Here is a 19106-nt window from a genome sequence, read left to right as displayed (position 1 = left end):
GATGGAGGCGACAACGTTTTTGTCGGGTTGTGTCCAATAAAAAAAAAAGTCCTTTAATCACACATGTCCTCTCGCTGCAGCTCCTGACTGTGCAGAAGTGGCACAGCACGAATGTGGTAAAGGCGTGCTGGCTAGTTAGCTTAGCAGGCTAATCTAGTTATTTAAAAGACATGCAACTAATCTGTTGTGTCGCCTCAATCATAAAATGAATAGCAACGGGACAGCGAACGTGTTTCAAGTCAAGTGAATATGAGTTCCAAGTATGAAAAGAAGAGAAAACCTCGTTAGCCAGTGGTCGCTTGCATGTTGGGCTCTTTCATTCACATCCACAACACAGTACCACTCCACAGGCTGACGAGCAGAACACAGAACGCGTTCCAGGTCGTAGTAATCGATCACCTCGGCATCGATATGTCAGATATCTGTGTAGATTTAATTGAAAACAGACTGTACATGTCAAACGAAAAATAAAAAGGGGTGTTTTTCTTTCCTTCTGGGATATTGCTTTTGCGCAGCCAAGCCTTGTTTAATAGCTACTACGTTTGTCCTAATTTAATAACATAGGCTACCTTAAAATGGCCATCCCATACAAATAAATTGATTAGCTACTCGCCAATAATTTTGAATATATATTCTATGTCATATAATATTTAAACAGGCGGCGGAATCTATTTTATATTAATTGTATTTCAATAAATGTGCGTGTGGCTGTTATTTGAACCGATCACACTACGTCCCTTGGAAGGTGGTATAAATTATAAAGTGTGTGTGTAGGCTATTCTTCTGGTGTGGTCCTTTTGATTGATTGATTGAAAAGTTTATTAACAGATTGCAGAATGGGTACAGTACAGTACATCTCAATACATACAATTGTTAAGGGGATGCAGACCAGAGAAAGACTTTCGTCTTGTTTCCACCAGGGTCCCCCATTTTCAATTCATCATAACATATATGACATACATGACATACAGATAGACAGTACTGCTACATCTATACATTTATGACATATCAGATTTGCAAATACAGTACTGTTTGTGATACAAAAGTGTCCAGAAAAGGAGTGTATATACATTTGGCGTAGAAACTGTACATTGGAGGAGGTTGGTGGGGTGGGGTTGGGTGGGTTGGGTGAGGGCTGTACATTGGAGGTGGGGGGGGGGGGGGGGGGGGGGGGGGGGTTGGGTAGGGGACACACACACATTTTACACTGTACATTGGAATGTTGACAAAGCCTTACTTGGTCATTTACTGTACAACTAGGTTAGGACATTTGTAGGGGCCAGTTTCGAATTGCAGTCTCACGTAGGTGTTTTTTGAGAGTGTTTTTGAAGGTGGGTAGTGATTCACATTCCTTTACAGCTTTAGGCAGGGCGTTCCACATTGATGTGGCATAATTGCGAAACGTGTTTAGTCCCTTGTTTGAGCCGAATCTGGGTTTTACATGATTTGTGGAGCTCCCTCTGGTGTTGTGATCGTGGTATTCACTGACCTTTGGGAAGTATTTTGACATGTACATGGGTACCTTGGTCGCGTAGTGTATCTTGTAGACCAGGCCCATTGCAAGTTGCTGTACTCTGTCGTCTACTCTAAGCCATCCTAGGTTGTCAAAGTGGGCAGGGGTGAGGTGGGTTCTAGGAGTCAGGTCAAGTAGTAGTCTGACTAGCTTGTTTTGAGATGTTTGTAATTTGTTTTTTAGTGCCTTTGAGGTGCTTTGGTACCATGAGGTGCAAGCATAGTCGTAGTACCCTTGAATGAGTGCTCCTGCTAGAGTCTTCAGGGTATTCTTGTTTACCAGAGAGGAGATCCGGTACAAGAATCGCGTTCGTTGGTTGACTTTTTTTATTACATTGGATGCCATTTTGTCACAGGAAAGATTAGCCTCTAGGATGGAACCCAGGTAGGTAATTTCATCTTTCCTTGTGACAATATTGTCACCCACTGTAACCGAGAAGTCGTCAGTCTTGCTGAGTTTGTTATTTGAACCGAAGAGAATGGACTCTGTTTTGCCCATGTGTAATGATAGTTTGTTGTCGGCGAGCCATATGCAGATTTTGCCTAGTTCCGAGCTGAGGGCTTTTTCAACCTGTCCGAGGGGCTGTGGGTTGTTTGGGAGCAAAGCAGTGGAGCAGTGGGGGAACACAGAATAGGGGGTGTATCTTCTACACACGTTCCGGGGTTGTGTGCCTTTTATTCCAAATTCACCATTCATTTCGGAGCAATCTGATCAGAGGCGCTGGCATTTTAAAGGGGAGGGGGACCGCCGACCATATCGATGTTGGTAAGTGGCACATATATCATTTTGTACTCGTTATTTTTATACTCGACTCTATAGAGAGACGGATCAAGATGAGAGCTAAATGACCCTCTATGTACACCAGCCTTTTTTTAAGCAGGGTGTCAGCATGGTGCAGTCTCGCTGTTTCAAACGAAGGTCGATATGAATTGCACCAGAAGGCTAATTTGATGTTTCCAGATCCCGGTAAAAAAAAACAGTAGATATTATGTGAAGAAAGGGGCTTATATAGCTCCATCCCTGTTGGCTAGCAGAGAGTGCTGAGAGCGCTGGAAAAGGATATCAGATTATTATGTCGCTAGGCTTATGCGAATGCGGCGTCCACTTGGGGGAGGGGGGGGGGTGCTGGAGGAACCACAACACCCCTGCAGTTGCGGCAAAAGTTTGTCTTAATGGTTCATCATCTGGTTTGGAAAATTCCACCATAGATGACTCAAGGTCACAGCAGCACGTCTCTCAGCTCAAACGAGTCCCAAGACAAAGAACCTCGTCAATCAATTTGCCATTTCAGAACCATGGACAGTTCCATGTTTTGGTCGCATGCTGGGATTTAATGTAGATGTATGCTGTGTGTACGTGTGTGCGTGTGTGGGTGGGGGGGGGGGGGGGGGCGTGTGTTTGTGTGTGTGTGTGTGTGGGGGGGGGGTGATTGTTTATGTGTGTGTGGGGGGGGGGGGGGGTGCTTTTATAGGGCCAAACATCGCCACAAAGAGCCCAATCAAACATTTTGCCCGTTCAGCATCATGGACAGTAGATGTGTTGGTGAATGTGTTGGTGAATGTGTTGGTGCTCAGATCTTTTGGGCTAGGCTGGATATTTAAGCAACCCTTTATTGCTTGTTAGGCTAAACACTAATGGTAGTCAGAGAAGAGACAGCAGAGACATGTAAGTCTAGTGTTCTTCCTAAATGCTACTTTTTCATTCACTGGATTATGTTGCTGTCTATATTTACAATGTAAAACACCTAGAAAATCTAATTAGGCCAGTGTATTTTTTCTTTTACTTTCTGTAGGACTGAGGCTATACAGGGGGCTCACAGGGCCAGCCATGGCTCATGGGAAGAGGCCAGGAACTATAACCAGAATACTGGGGCCCAGCCACCCACCCTGTCCTAGTCCAGGACTCGCAAAGGACTGCAGGGAAGAACAGAAAGGTCTGAGGAACGAAGTGTCTGATCAGCCCCACTGCAGCAGCGAGGACCAGGATGGCGCTAATGAGCAGCTGAGCCCTCCTGTTTCTGCCAGTCACTACTTTGCGAGCTGTGACCCCAGTCCCGAGGACATGGAGGAGGAAGAGGAGGAGGAGGACACCTGCTCCGAGTACGACAACGTGGGCTCGGACGTGGAGCAGGACTATGACCGGTCGCTGCAGGTGGACAGAGAGGGCAGAGCAGATGGGAGCTACTACAACCACTACGGCTCAGAGGGCGACAGCTGCGCACAGCCCCCGGCAGAGAGCACCGGGGGGGGCTGCAGCCCTGCGGACCAGGCAGACCGTCGGTGCAGCTCACGCCCCGTTCCCACTGCAGGGGCTGGACAGGTGGCAGAGGTAGAGGAGGTCCAGGATGGGTATTCCCACAGCGAGAGTGAGGAGATAGAGGAGGTCCAGTCGCAGGATGGGTATTCCCACAGCGAGAGTGAGGAGATAGAGGAAGTCCAGCAACATGATGCATGTTACCACAGTGAGAGTGAAGAGATAGAGGAAGTCCAGCAACATGATGCATGTTACCACAGTGAGAGTGAAGAGATAGAGGAAGTCCAGCAACATGATGCATGTTCCCACGGTGAGAGTGAGGAGATAGAGGAAGTCCAGCAACATGATGCATGTTACCACAGTGAGAGTGAGGAGATAGAGGGAGTGCAGCAACATGATGCATGTTACCACAGTGAGAGTGAGGAGATAGAGGGAGTGCAGCAACATGATGCATGTTACCACAGTGAGAGTGAGGAGATAGAGGAAGTGCAGCAACATGATGCATGTTACCACGGTGACAGTGAGGAGATAGAGGGAGTGCAGCAACATGATGCATGTTACCACAGTGAGAGTGAGGAGATAGAGGAAGTGCAGCAACATGATGCATGTTACCACAGTGAGAGTGAGGAGATAGAGGAAGTGCAGCAACATGATGCATGTTACCACGGTGAGAGTGAGGAGATAGAGGGAGTGCAGCAACATGATGCATGTTACCACGGTGAGAGTGAGGAGATAGAGGGAGTGCAGCAACATGATGCATGTTACCACAGTGAGAGTGAGGAGATAGAGGAAGTGCAGCAACATGATGCATGTTACCACGGTGAGAGTGAAGAGATAGAGGGAGTCCAGAGGCCGGATAGGTATTTCCACAGTGAGAATGAGGAGATAGAGGAAGTCCAGAGGCCGGATAGGTATTTCCACAGTGAGAATGAGGAGATAGAGGAGGTGTTGGATGGGGCCATATTTGTAGAGGACTTTGTTGAGGAGACTGATGACAGAATTCAAGAGAAGACCTCTGTCCTTCATCAAGGCGACGAGGAAGAGAGGGCTAGGAAGGGAGGAGATGACAGAGTTAGAGAAGACGGTGCCCTGGTGGCGAGAAGCTGTACTGTCCCGCCGGGCGGTAAGAGGTCAGGGTGTGAGTCTTCTCACAGGGGGTCAAAGGAGAGGCAGGGCGGTGGGCGAGTGAGGAGGGGGACAGGAGAGGACATACTAGAGCAAATAGCTTCTGAGATCAAAGGACCCAGTAGTACAGACCTGCATCCAAAGATGCTGCCGAAGGAATGCAATCAGGCCCCATGGACCAAACCCAGGTCTGGCTCCAGTAGACCACAGCCTCCCCCGCCACCTCGTCAGACCCAAGCTCAGAACCACTCCGCTCAGAACCACTCCCGCACCCAACAAACCCAGCATCACAGAGAGACTCCCCCCGCTCCGAGACCTGCTCCTCCTCTACACAGCCTGCAGGAGAGCCATGCCAGGGCTATCAAACCATCGCCGGCTCATCAGCCAGAGCAGCAGAGGGAGCCTCTGGATGAGAGACAGAGGCAGGTGGAGAAGCACCACCAGGTACAGGTATGTGACGCAAATAGGACACCTGTGCCATGTGTTTGTCCATTTGTCTGTACAATCTACTCTGGCTCTCTAACTTAGAATGAATGAAGACTTGACGATGATTTGTTATGCCACACATGGCTGACGATGATGAATGTGGTCCCATTCCAACATAGATTAATGAGGAACATATAACGCCACTTGGTTCAGCAGGTGGAGCGAGCTGGGACCACACGGATGTCTGAGGACGTCCCAGAGCAATGTCCACAACTTCGTCCACCAGAGGACAGTAACACCAACAACACGCCCAAGGTGAGGGCGTATACGTATAGCCTATAGTGCAGACTTTCCCAACCTTATAGAAACCTTATATATGAGATTAGGGCCACTATGCGAATTATAATGAAACTAATTCACGAATTTGTCATTTTCAAATAAAAAAACTACACCAACATAGGCCATGGAGAGAGCAATGCAGCAGAAGCCAATACACAGCTGATACGATAAGATAAGATACGATACGATATTCCTCTATCTCCTATATCTCCTTGGGGACATCCAGGCATCATAGCAGCATGGGGGAGTACAGGCAGGGGCAGGGTAATAGTAGAAAGACATAAATATAGGCAATACAACTAGATCTGAATATAAAAATATGAGCGAAATAAACAGTGTAAACAATATAATTGACTCTGAATATAAAAATATGAGAAAAATAAACAGTGTAAACAAAGGTGCAGATGAGGTTATATTATATGTTACTCACAATAAATATAGGCAATAAAGAATTTGAATCTGAGTAAAAGTAAACCCTATACACAAGGTGCAGTAGAGGCAAGGTACCCTAACTGGTATGATATATGTCATATGTTGTAGTCCGTGCAGGTTTTGGTGGTTAAGAGTCAGACACACTTAGTGGTCAGACATTCCTAATAGTTCTTGAGTTCTTGTTGTTGACGATCTCACTAGCAGCGGGGCGACAGCGGCTCGGGAGGTAGAGCAGTCATCTGGTAATCTTGAGGTTCCCTGTTAGATTCCCACTCCTCATGGGCAGCATGTCGAAGTGTCCTTGAGCGAGACACTTAACCCCTAATTGCTCCCGATGAGCAGGTTGGCACCTTGCATGGTTGCTTCTGCCGTCAGTGAGTGAATGGGTAAAATGTGAGGAACAAATTGTAAAGCGTGTTGGATAAAATTGCTATATATATATGCAGCCATTTACCATTTAGCAGAAGTCTGATTTCTTCCTTCCTGGGAGTGTGAACAGTTTTTTCTTCATGTACTTGGTAGGGTCTAAACATGTTATTTTAAATGGTGAGGTCACAGGAATTTTGGAACATCCATATGGGACTACCAGGCAAAAAAGGTTGGGACCCCTGACCCTCTCACTTACTGTAGTACTAGTACCATAGACTTGAAATCATGATTACTGTTGTATATGAGTAAACAAACACTAATACACGTCTAAATCATTTATTTTTCTTCCAGAAAACACAGGAAACAGCTTCTTTCCCCAGCTTTGTGGATGGTAAATATTTAAGAATATTTGGTAAATACTCACATTGTATTATGACATTTTTACAACAAAGGCTGTTTGGTTTGCTGTGTAGTCCCAGGTCCCTGTGAGCCAGAAGACCTCATTGACGGGATCATCTTTGCCGCTAACTACCTTGGCTGCACTCAGGTTCTGTCCGACAAGAACCCGTCCAAATCCATCCGCATGTCACAGGCCCAGGAGGCTGTCAGCCGCATCAAGGTACAAGGTTTATTTAGGGGGATTATTTAGGGATCGTAAACCATGCCACTGTTTTCAGTGAATCAGCAAGGCTTTTTAACTTCAAAACTGGACCTACTGTATGTTGTTTGTTGCCGAGTTAACCCTGTAAAGCGTTTTTCCTTTCCGGGCGTTGTTACACCTTTCAACCACATGGTGGAGCTCTCACATAGCTTTCTGCTTGGCTCCCTGGTGTTTGCATCCATTTCATGTTTTCATTCATTTGAATCTTTTGTCCTCTCTCTCTCGCTCTCCCCCCTCTCAGAGCCAGGATGAAGACTCTCAGATGGTCACTGAGGTGGACCTTTTCATCTCCACCAAGGCTGTCAAAGTGCTGAACGCAGACACACAGGTCTGTAAACTGAAGAGTTATGAAGAGTTAATCAATCTGAATATGGCCACCAGTGAATGTGATGTCATCAGAGGACACTGAATCCTTGTGCTGTGTTAATTACAGCTCAATGAAATGATGTAGATGAGATCCTTGTCTCTATTTTTTTCATTGAGCTGTAATTAACAAGCATCCAATATCCGCTGATGACATCACCGGTGGCCATATTCAAACTAATTTACTCTCAATAGCTGTCCAACTGTGTGCAAAGCAGTTTAGAGCCTTGGGATGTGTGTGAGATAGGGTGACCAGGTGTCCCCCTTTTGGTTGTACTGTCCCACCATTTGAGACCGCGTCCCACATATTGAGAGGATGTCCCTCTTTTCGAAGCAAAAAAAAATATATCGAACACAAGACATTCCTGTCAAGTGATAAAGTTTGAATATTTAAAACAGATGTTAGGTGGTAACAAGCCGGCTGCCAGTGCCAAGATGAATGTGGAGAGATATAATTCTGTATTTAATTTGTATTTATTTTGATTTAACCTTTATCTATTCGGTGAAGACGAGTTATTCTAATAAAAAATGTTACATTATCTATCTGTCCCACCAAAATCTTACTGTTGTCCTGCTTTTGGACTTTTTGCATCTGGTCACCCTAGTGTGAGATCATGTACAAAACTAAATCGGTGTTGTTTCTCTGCGAAGTGGCCCTTTATTCAATTATTTAATTAATTAATAACAGCATGGTACCAGCAGGGGGCAGAATCCACCCACAGCTTCCCACTCAGCAGGACTCATGCGTTCCAGTCCATCCACAACGTTCTCGGTCGGGTTGCAACGTGGGTTCTTTAGTTTGGTTTTGGTGCAGAAGAACATATCTATATAGCGTATCTTTTCCTTCCCGAGCAAACAAGTTGTGCCCTGTGAGGAGACCTCTCTGACATACTACACACATCAGAGCGGTGACTCACTCTGTGGTTGGAAGGAGCTCAGAGGGTAAGAACAACACTTGGTGAGCTGCTCCGTGCTCTAACATGTTGTGATACCAGCTCACTGGGAGAGGGGTGGCTTCACCACAGGGGTCAGAGGGCACCGGCTGTGTGTTCAAGGAGACCCGTCACATGGGGGCTACATCATTGTGCAAGTATGGTGGCTGTGAGCAAAAATACCACAGTTTCATGCTTTTAATAATAATAATGAGGGCGGCTACGTGGTGCAGTGGGCAAGGCGCTCACCACGAATACTGGAGACGCTGGGTTCGCCTGTTCGAGCCCAGCGCTCCACATTGCTTTCAGTTTAGCTGGTCGTCCGTACTAATACACATTGGCAGTATTAGGGGGTGGGAAACTGATGGGTGGGGATCGGGCGTTGTGGACAGCGACTCCTACAGGTCGGTTGGTGCGCCTGCGCAGTAGAATTAGGAAGCGATGGGGGCGGCGCCCCTCCAAAGCGCAGACCCCTGACGCTGAAAGATCGCGCCGCGCAGGTGAAAAGATGCGACTGCTGTTCCCTCGAGTATCGGAGGGGACTTGTGCTATGTATGACTTAGTCCACATTGCAGCCGGCTTGTGGGAGGTAAGAAACGGCGTTCGAGACAGGGGAGGGTTGAATTGGATGATACGAAATTTGGATGGGAGAAAAATAGAAAATGGGAGAAAAAGTGGATAAAACAAAAAATAATAATAATAATGATAATAATAATAATAACTTGGATTGATATAGCGCCTTTCAAGAAACCCAAGGACGCTTTACAAGGCAACCAAAAAAAGACACATAACAGAGAATTTGAGGGCTTTTGCAAGAATTACGCCTGCACTGAGCAGATCCTCGTGATTGTCTCCTTAAAGAGACATCTGGAACAGTAGGCCCTATAATGGAAACTCAACCTGAGCCTGACCAAGGACCACAAGGGAAACAAGCTCTTTAGGCTTTATTGTGTTTTTATCCTTTTGATCAATATTCTTTGTATTGTATTGCACAATTCTTGTTTTATTGCTTCAATAAAGACATCAATCAATCAATCAATCAATCAGAGTATAATGTGGAACACCTATGTTTTGAGATTAAAGATTGCCCGTTACACGCTTGGCTTGCGTGGACACGCCCCTGTCCCACTTAGTGCACCGCTCGCTCCTGATCCGGTTACAGCCTCCTCTTCCCACCTGCGTCAGAGCATTGTTCACATACGTGTAATGAACATTTACATGCATTGACTTTGCTGATTCTCTCTCTCTCTCTTTCTCCTGCTTCTTCTGTATCGCTTGTACTGCGGCAACAACACTCCAAAGTAGAAACAGGGCCCATGATTGGGACGATGATCCCAATGAAATGAGAAAACAGCAAAGTACAGCAACTACTGGGGAGGAATAGACCTTAGGCCACACTCTCCTAAGCAGAGAGTTGGACGACATTCCACCCTCAAACATCTCGGCCCAAACAGGAAGTAAACTAACCGCTGCTACCTTTACGCATATTATTTTCCCTTCAACATATTGGATAAATTATTATTATTGTTCCCCATAACTAAATAAATAATAATAACAATAAATGACAGGAGTCCAAGGATGTGGCAGAACGGATCTCAGCCAGGAGAGAGTTCCAGAGGGTGGGGGCCGCCACGCTGAAACCTCTGTTCCCAAAGGTTTGTAGGCGGTTGTGTGGGGGGTGGAGAGCAGATTCGTGTCTGAGGAACGCAGCCTCCGGGAGGGATGTAGGAGGTCAGATAGGTATTGGGGGGCATGGAGGGATTTGTATGTCAGGACGAGGATCTTATATGAAGACAGATACTTGACCAGGAGCCAGTGGAGGTGGATGAGGGTGATGTGCTGCCAGGGCTTGGTGCGGGTGAGAACCCTGGCACATACTGGAGCCTGTTTTTATTACAACGTGCACATTTTAGCCTTCTTTGTGTGGCTCCAACCCACCGGTGTGATAGTGGTCCAACTGAGGACGTGTCTGTCAGAATGAAACAGTGTGATGCTAGATCAGGGGTTCTCAAACTTTTTTATACCACAACCCCATTTTATTTAGGATTTTCTTTGGTGACCCCACACTTAATGTATCGTGATATATTTTTATTTTTATAAAAAAAATTACTTGCCAATGCGTGACCCCACTGTCACCTACCCACGACCCCACTTTGGGTCGTGACCCGTAGTTTGAGAACCACTGTGCTAGATGATAGAAAAACACTCAAATCTAGCTTGAAAATAACCAGAAATATCCTTTAAATATGCTCTAAGGAGGACTTTCCCCTCAAACTGTATTATCACTTTCAAATGTCTCCTAGAAAGGTTATCAAATTATTAAGTGTATTTATTTGGCATTTCAGATACAATAACCATAGCTATCTTCATGCTTAGTTAGGAGCCTCTCTCCCAGGAGCCTCACGCAGTTTGTTCTCACCGCTCCCACCGACTCCGAACCGAACAGTGACTGACAGTGTTGCTGCAAACGCAGACATGCACTCCCAATTTTAAAACAGGCCCACTTAACACATCAATCATGAATGTGTCCAAGGAGGTATTTCAAAGTGTCATTTTCCATGAATATATTATGTGTACAGCTGTCACGGTACAAATCTTTTTGGGGTGGACATCATCGTATAGGATTTATGGGAACCCAGAAAACCTCTTTAATAAGTTTCACCTAGAGACGAAACGTGCTCTAGTGCATTTTTAACACGTCGTTGTTTCTTGTCTTTGGCATAGGAGACAATGATGGACAGTGCCTTGCGTACCATCTCCTACATCGCAGACATCGGCAGCATCGTGGTCCTCATGGCGCGGAGGCGCATGTCCCAGGCCACCTCACAGGACTGCACCGAGGTCCCTCTCTCCTCCAGCGACGGCAAGGGTCAATACAGGATGATCTGCTACGTCTTTGAGTCGGAGGACGTGAGTGCCGGGTGCTCGACATTACACATATCTATATCTACATCTATATCTGTACTATATACCTTACCTACTCTTACTAGTTATACCGCTGGTCATTATGACCTACTACCATAGTGTCTTTACACCTGTATCACTGTACATAATAATACTATTAATACTATACTACTAACACTGTACTATACGTCTGATTAGCACTATTACTCAGTAGTAATTTTATATCCAGTTTAATCACCTGTACATTATATATTACTATTGCACTTTACAATACAAACATTTGCACTCTGGTTAGATACATGTCTTTTCGTTGTACTGTACTTGTGCTGTATAATGACAATACATTTTAATCTAATCTAATCTAAAACATACTTTACAACTAAACTAACTAAAGAGAGTTTAGAAAGTTCAGTTTTCAACATGGTACCAGTAACATATGGTTATATGTACATAGGGTACATAGAGCTGTTAGCAACTGGAGTAGCTTCTCTGCTCTGCACCCCCCCCCCCCCCCCCCCTCCTCCCTGCAGGCACAACTCATTGCACAGTCCATCGGCCAAGCTTTCAGTGTGGCCTACAGAGAATTCCTCCGAGCCAATGGGATCAACCCTAAGGACTTGAGTCAGAAGCAGTACAGTGACATCATCAACTCCCAAGAAATGTACAACGATGACCTCATCCATTTCTCCAACTCAGACAACTGTAAAGAGGTGCGTGACTTTCTTTTGTGATGCAGGGGTTTGACGGATGACCAATGTACGCATTTCTACAAACAAGATTGATTATCCCTTTCACTACCACACTACAGAAGGTTAACCTTTCACTACCGCACTACAGACGGTTAACCTTTCACTACCACCCTACAGACGGTTAACGTACGTTAAAAGAAAACACAACTCACTTAGTGGTGGTCCAAATTATATTTTGGTTGTACCACGATATGATAGAAAAATAGGATCTAAATAAGCAGCGTTGTCCTTTTAACCCCCACCCCCCCCCCCTCTCTCCCAGCTGTATGTGGAGAAGCAGAAAGGAGAGAGTCTTGGTGTGGTGATAGTGGAGTCTGGCTGGGGCTCCATCCTGCCCACCGTCATCCTGGCTAACATGCTGAACAGCGGCCCTGCTGCTCGCTCTGGGAGGCTCAGTGTCGGAGACCAGATCATGTCCATCAACGACACCAGCCTGGTGGGACTTCCTCTGGCCACCTGCCAGGGCATCATCAAGGTAGGGAACATACTGAAGGAATCACCAAGGGAAGGAACATACTGAAGGAATCATCAAGGTAGGGAACATACTGAAGGAATCACCAAGGGAAGGAACATACTGAAGGAATCATCAAGGTAGGGAACATACTGAAGGAATCATCAAGGTAGGGAACATACTGAAGGAATCACCAAGGGAAGGAACATACTGAAGGAATCATCAAGGTAGGGAACATACTGAAGGAATCATCAAGGTAGGGAACATACTGAAGGAATCATCAAGGTAGGAAACATACTGAAGGAATCATCAAGGTAGGAAACATACTGAAGGAATCATCAAGGTAGGGAACATACTGAAGGAATCATCAAGGTAGGGAACATACTGAAGGAATCATCAAGGTAGGGAACATACTGAAGGAATCATCAAGGTAGGGAACATACTGAAGGAATCATCAAAGTAGGGAACATACTGAAGGAATCATCAAGGTAGGGAACATACTGAAGGAATCATCAAGGTCGGGAACATACTGAAGGAATCATCAAGGTAGGGAACATACTGAAGGAATCATCAAGGTAGGGAACATACTGAAGGAATCATCAAGGTAGGGAACATACTGAAGGAATCATCAAGGTCGGGAACATACTGAAGGAATCATCAAGGTAGGGAACATACTGAAGGAATCATCAAGGTAGGGAACATACTGAAGGAATCATCAAGGTAGGGAACATACTGAAGGAATCATCAAGGTCGGGAACATACTGAAGGAATCATCAAGGTCGGGAACATACTGAAGGAATCATCAAGGTCGGGAACATACTGAAGGAATCATCAAGGGAGGGAACATATTAAAGGAATCATCAAGGTAGGGAACATATTAAAGGAATCATCAAGGTAGGGAACATATTAAAGGAATCATCAAGGTAGGGAACATATTTAAGGAATCATCAAGGTAGGGAACATATTAAAGGAATCATCAAGGTAGGGAACATATTAAAGGAATCATCAAGGTAGGGAACATATTAAAGGAATCATCAAGGTAGGGAACATATTAAAGGAATCATCAAGGTAGGGAACATATTTAAGGAATCATCAAGGTAGGGAACATATTAAAGGAATCATCAAGGTAGGGAACATATTAAAGGAATCATCAAGGTAGGGAACATATTTAAGGAATCATCAAGGTAGGGAACATATTAAAGGAATCATCAAGGTAGGGATCATATTAAAGGAATTATCTACATTTTAAAGGAACAAGCCAACATTGTGGAAAATCCATACCATCTTCTCCACAGTCAGACAAATAGATACCAGTATTCCAAACAAGTACAAGAGAAACTAAATAACTGTCGCAACTTGGTCCTTCAACCAAGGTCCTGGAACTAGAAAGAAAATAGAACATGGCATGTTGCCGAAACGCATTGGTTTTAATTGTATGAATAAAGAACATTATTTTTAGAACATCCATCGGCCTTCAACGAGTTGCTTTCTCCAGTTCATGCACCTTGTTTGAAGGGCCAAGTTGCGACAGATCAAAACAAGTACAAATCACAATAAAGAAATAAGCATAAGAACAAGCATGAGCTGTTTGTTGTGTCATTAATGGTGGTTTCAGGGTCTGAAGAACCAGGTGACGGTGAAGCTGAGTATCGTAAGCTGCCCTCCCGTCACAACCGTCCTGATCAAACGACCGGACCTCAAGTTCCAGCTGGGCTTCAGTGTTCAGAACGGCATCGTGAGTAACATCAACCTAGTCCATACTAGGTGTTTCTCCCACCAGAATAACATTTTAACATATGCTTAAGCACCACAATTATAGTCAGCCATCACCTCAGAGAATATTACATGATACTGTCTGTATATAGTCCGAAACTGATTTCTTTCTGAATAATTGCTGTTCTTAATTTCTTTTTTATTCTGGTATTCTAGTGAACCCCCCCACATTTTTATTTATTTATTTGTATTTTATTTTACCTTGGGAGTCATTTTCAGTGATTTACACAGTGAGTGACACAGTAGCATCACAAATGACAGAACATTCAATAAGTAAAGTAAAGTAAAATGTAAAAACAAGAGCAGTCATACATTAAAAAACACAACAATATAGTACAAATAAATGAGACAATGAGACAGGAGCAGGTCATGGAAAACAATTACAAGTTGACAATGTTCTGTTGTTTATTAATAATCTAAAGCGCCCTAGTGAGACAAAAGTATACTACATTTTAGGTCAGTTTGCAAGAGATTCAAGAGTTTGTAAGGGCAACAGCTGCATCAACAAGTGTTTCCAAGTTCATGGTGCCTAAAGAACCAGACAGTCACTGGATTGCGTCACATGCGCACCAGTATTCCATTGCAACATAGATGAGATATAAGCTGGTAATTTACCAAGTAGGGCTTTATATATATATACAGGTAGGTACCAATGGTTATCACACCTTGATGGTACTGTGATGGTACCGTAGAGGTGATAATCAGTGGTGGAAAGTAACTACGTATTTTTTACTCAAGTACTGTACTTTTGTAATTTGAAGGTACTTGTACTTTTACACCACTACATTTCAAAGAAAATATTGTACTTTTTACTCCACTACGTTTATCTGAACCCATCAGCTACTAGTTATTTTGAAGAAAACGATTTTGCATCAAAAACATGGCAATAATTGCTGAAGATTATGTACTTTCACATTTGAAGCCTGCCAAGTTCAGAGCTGTTGAACATAATCAGAGCAGCATAACTGGACCACATACCACTTTAACATAACCTTTAATCAGAGCAGCATAACTGGACCACATACCACTTTAACCTTTAGAGGTCAAGGGTTAGAGGAATAAATGCTCCCAAGCACTGTAATACACAAACATTGTGTAGAACGCCTACTTTTACTTTTGATACTTACATTCAATATAAAATATTTCTCTACTTTTACTTAAATAGGTTTTTGAATGGAGGAATTTTACTTTGACCAGAGTACTCATTTATCTGGGCATTTCTATTTCTACTTAAGTAAAGGAACCGTGTACTTCCTCCACCACTGGTGAGCATCACCTCTACCATACGGTGTCAGAGTGTATCGTGACGAGAAACTCACATTTCATTATGGTCACTTGAACGTGACGCCACTGGACTCACTGAGTGATCCGTTCTCTCTCAGATCTGCAGTCTGATGCGGGGCGGCATCGCCGAGCGCGGGGGAGTCAGGGTCGGCCACAGGATCATTGAAATCAACGGCCAGAGCGTGGTCGCTATGGCACACGAGAAGATTGTCCAAACCTTATCCGTTTCAGTGGGGGAGGTAAGACCCTGGGAGTCGTTTTACTAACACTTTACTTTTAGGGAGCACAATAATAATGATTAAGTACCTTGGAACTAGATGAAGAAGATTACTTTATTATGTACACAAGGCAATTAAAATGTGTCTTAGTTACACATACACAGTCCTCATATCCCTCCTAGTTACACACACAGTCCTCATATCCCTCCTAGTTACACATACACACAGTCCTCATATCCCTCCTAGTTACACACACACACACAGTCCTCATATCCCTCCTAGTTACACACACACAGTCCTCATATCCCTCCTAGTTACACACACACAGTCCTCATATCCCTCCTAGTTACACACACAGTCCTCATATCCCTCCTAGTTACACACACAGTCCCCCACACATATGCATTTAATCAGAGAGGTCAGAGCGCAGGGCAGTGGCGGCTCTGCCACTAGGGGCGCAAGGGCGCCGACCCACCTGCTGTTAAATCACAGAAGAAGAAAATAAAACGTTTTAGTTTTTAGTTTTATAGCCCTATAAATAATATAAACATGTTTAAAATGAATAATATTTACTCATTTTAAGTATGTTTGTATTTCCAATGCACAATATAACGTTATTATCTCAAATAAAAAAACACTCGTTTTCCTGAGCAGGAAGTGACATCACGTTTTTTAATTTTTTTTATTTTTTCGTATTTCTCGGCCCGGGCTAGACGCGATAGCGCTCTGAGTGCGCGTCACAGTTTGATCGCTGTATCCGTCACAGCCAATCAGTGCATAACGCGTTGTGCGTTGAAATATGACTATTATGTTGGAATCCGGGCGCGATTTGAAGCGGTCTAGCCAGTAGTGTCAAGAATTTCTGTAGCCGCATTTCGCGGAGACGCTCTCTGATTGGCCGACGCCAGTATTTTTTTCCGTAGCAGAATTTCACAGAGACGATCTCTGATTGGCCGAATCCAATTTCTAATGTTCCAATTCTAGCTTATTCCGGCTAGGTTGGTTCCTAGGTTGGTCCTAGGTTGTTTGTCTTAGAGCGTGCCGTGACTGCAAGTTCTTTAGACTGTTAAGCTTAGGCACTCTTTCAAAGTTGGTTATGGTTAGAGTTTGTCTTAGAGCATGGCGATAGAACGCCAGGTAGTTTGCAGTCTGTTCGAGCGGAAATGGACAAAGGAATGAAGTACTTGTGACTGTTGTGTGGTGCTGCTAACAAGCTAACACTTGGCTAACAAGCTATATGGCGGATGCAGTCTGGACACAGTGGACAGTGGTCTGGAATACATCAACAGTGATACACTACTTTATCAAGGCAAGCCCTCCTGCCCTGGACGTGTCAACTAAACAGTGAGTGTCTCTCTCTCTCTCTCTCTCTCTCGCGTTTGGATTGAAAATATGTGGATTATGGCTTGTTCAATATCGTCTATGTTTGAATGAATGAATGAATGAATGAGAACTTTATTAACAGATTGCAGAATGGGTACAATACAGTACGGCTCAATACACACAATTGTTAAGGGGATGCAGACCAGAGAAAGACGTTTGTCTTGTTTACATCAGGGTCCCAGATTTTCGATTCATATCGATAGTTTAATAGCTAGCCTTGGCTCGTTTAACAATATGCAAAATATGTGTACAGCCCTGTACTCATACTGAAGTTATTCTTGGTATATAATAGGTCTGATTGTGTAACGAATCGATTCCACGTCGCGCTGTGTGTGAGAGAGAGAAGGAGAGAGGGAGAGATCTGCCTGTGTTTGGAGACGGGGCGAGTTTTGTTTCTAACTTTTCTATTTATATATTGTGTTTCAAGTTGTGAATTAGAGTCTAGACTATACTTTATTTGACTGGTTGTGTGTTGTTGTAGTAACAGCTGAGCGAGTCGTTCATAAGAGCCGATTCATTGCCGTGAGCGTGAGTCGAATCGCTCACGTCTTGCCATGAGTCTGTTGCGTGGTACTGTACATGTTTGCAAAATGTTTGGTATAGCGCCCCTAGTGGCGAAGCACCCACGGGCCGCCACTGGCGCAGGGTCGGCTTCAGTGCTTTGCTCAAAGAGATGGTGGGCACCGTAGATGTAGCACCAGCCACCCTTCAGTGAACCAGCAACATTTCTGTTGCTGGCCGGCCTCTTTACCTCTAGGCCTCCCTAAGTACCTTAAAGGAACACGCCAACTTTTTGGGAGATTAGCTTATTTGCCATCTACCCTGGAGTTAGACAAGCAGATACATACCTTTTTCTTCTCTGCATGCATTAGGCTTAGGGAACAGCCTCACCTCAAAAGCCCTGTTGCTTTTTGAAAAACAGGGCTTTTGAGGTGATAAAATCACTGCGCCCAGGCAGCAGTGGTTCGCAAAAAATAGTTCGGAGTATATATCTGCTTAGAAAACAAAAATGTCCTTAATGAGGAACTACACGTTGACTGATAAACCATCAGTGTCACACCTGATGTCTCAGTGCAGGGAAATCCTTCTAGTACTTCGCTTCGCAGTGACACGTTCAGTAAAGAACTACGCATTTGACCCAATCCTCATTTTCTACCTGCTTAGCAGTTAAATAATACTTGTTCCTTCCTTGACTTAATAGTTCCTCATTCCTTCTTAGGTACTCAATCGTTATTTGTGGGCCCCTGAAAGTAAAGCGTTATCCATATTTGTCATTAATGGACCCAAAATCTACACCGATATGACAAGGTAATTAACCTAATCTCAAACCCGAACCTCCTTACTTGATCCTTCAATCACAACTATTGCTGTCCGAGGAAAGCAGCGGTTGCGATTGGAGGATCGAGAAGAGAGGGCAGCGTTTGAGATTTTGGGCACAGAACTCGACGATGTAATCGTTCCTAACTAAGTACTTTTCTCTCTCCTTGCCAGATCAACATGAAGACCATGCCTGCGGTAATGTTCAGACTCCTAACTGGACAAGAGACACCGGTCTACATTTAGAGTCTGCATGGACGCTGTAGTTCTGCATGTCTAGTCAGGAGGCTCGGTGACATAAGGAACATTTATTTTTCTATCATTTTCTTTTTTGGCCCTCCTTGTTACAAACGCTTAAAGGGAACATGCTGGTCTCATTTCAGGCATCTATCTGGAATCACATCGTCATAACAACGGCCTCACGGGGCGACTAAGCCGTCTATATAGGACCCTGCGTCAGTTTCTGGTATGGAAGAGGAGTAAATATAAGGTCATGATTATTTTCCTATGAAGAGACAAAATAGTACATTTATTTTTTATTTACCCATTTTTTATAATGTGTACGGGAGTTCAAGAATGTAATACCGTACTGTAAATAGTTTGGTTTACACGTG

At 44.3% G+C, this 19106-nt stretch overlaps 1 protein-coding gene across 1 annotated transcript; it reads left to right on the top strand.

Moving 5' to 3' along the window:
- Positions 1-3340: 3340 nt before the first annotated feature.
- Positions 3341-18820, top strand: apba2a (amyloid beta (A4) precursor protein-binding, family A, member 2a; the record flags this gene model as incomplete). The annotated part of the gene is made up of 11 exons (XM_084335163.1): positions 3341-5341; positions 5534-5632; positions 6809-6848; positions 6931-7076; positions 7360-7446; positions 11138-11323; positions 11848-12027; positions 12329-12541; positions 14133-14252; positions 15673-15813; positions 18667-18820. The coding sequence occupies 11 exons, from the start codon at positions 3341-3343 to the stop codon at positions 18736-18738; spliced, it is 3285 nt and encodes a 1094-aa protein (XP_084191289.1). The 3' UTR covers positions 18739-18820.
- Positions 18821-19106: the final 286 nt, after the last annotated feature.

The sequence above is a fragment of the Notolepis coatsorum genome (assembly GCF_963971535.1).
Source record: "Notolepis coatsorum genome assembly, chromosome: 18".
In the NCBI taxonomy this organism is placed as follows: Eukaryota; Metazoa; Chordata; class Actinopteri; order Aulopiformes; family Paralepididae; genus Notolepis; species Notolepis coatsorum.
The sequence above is the reverse complement of the archived record's forward strand: the minus strand, read 5'-3'. Positions and strand labels throughout refer to the sequence as shown.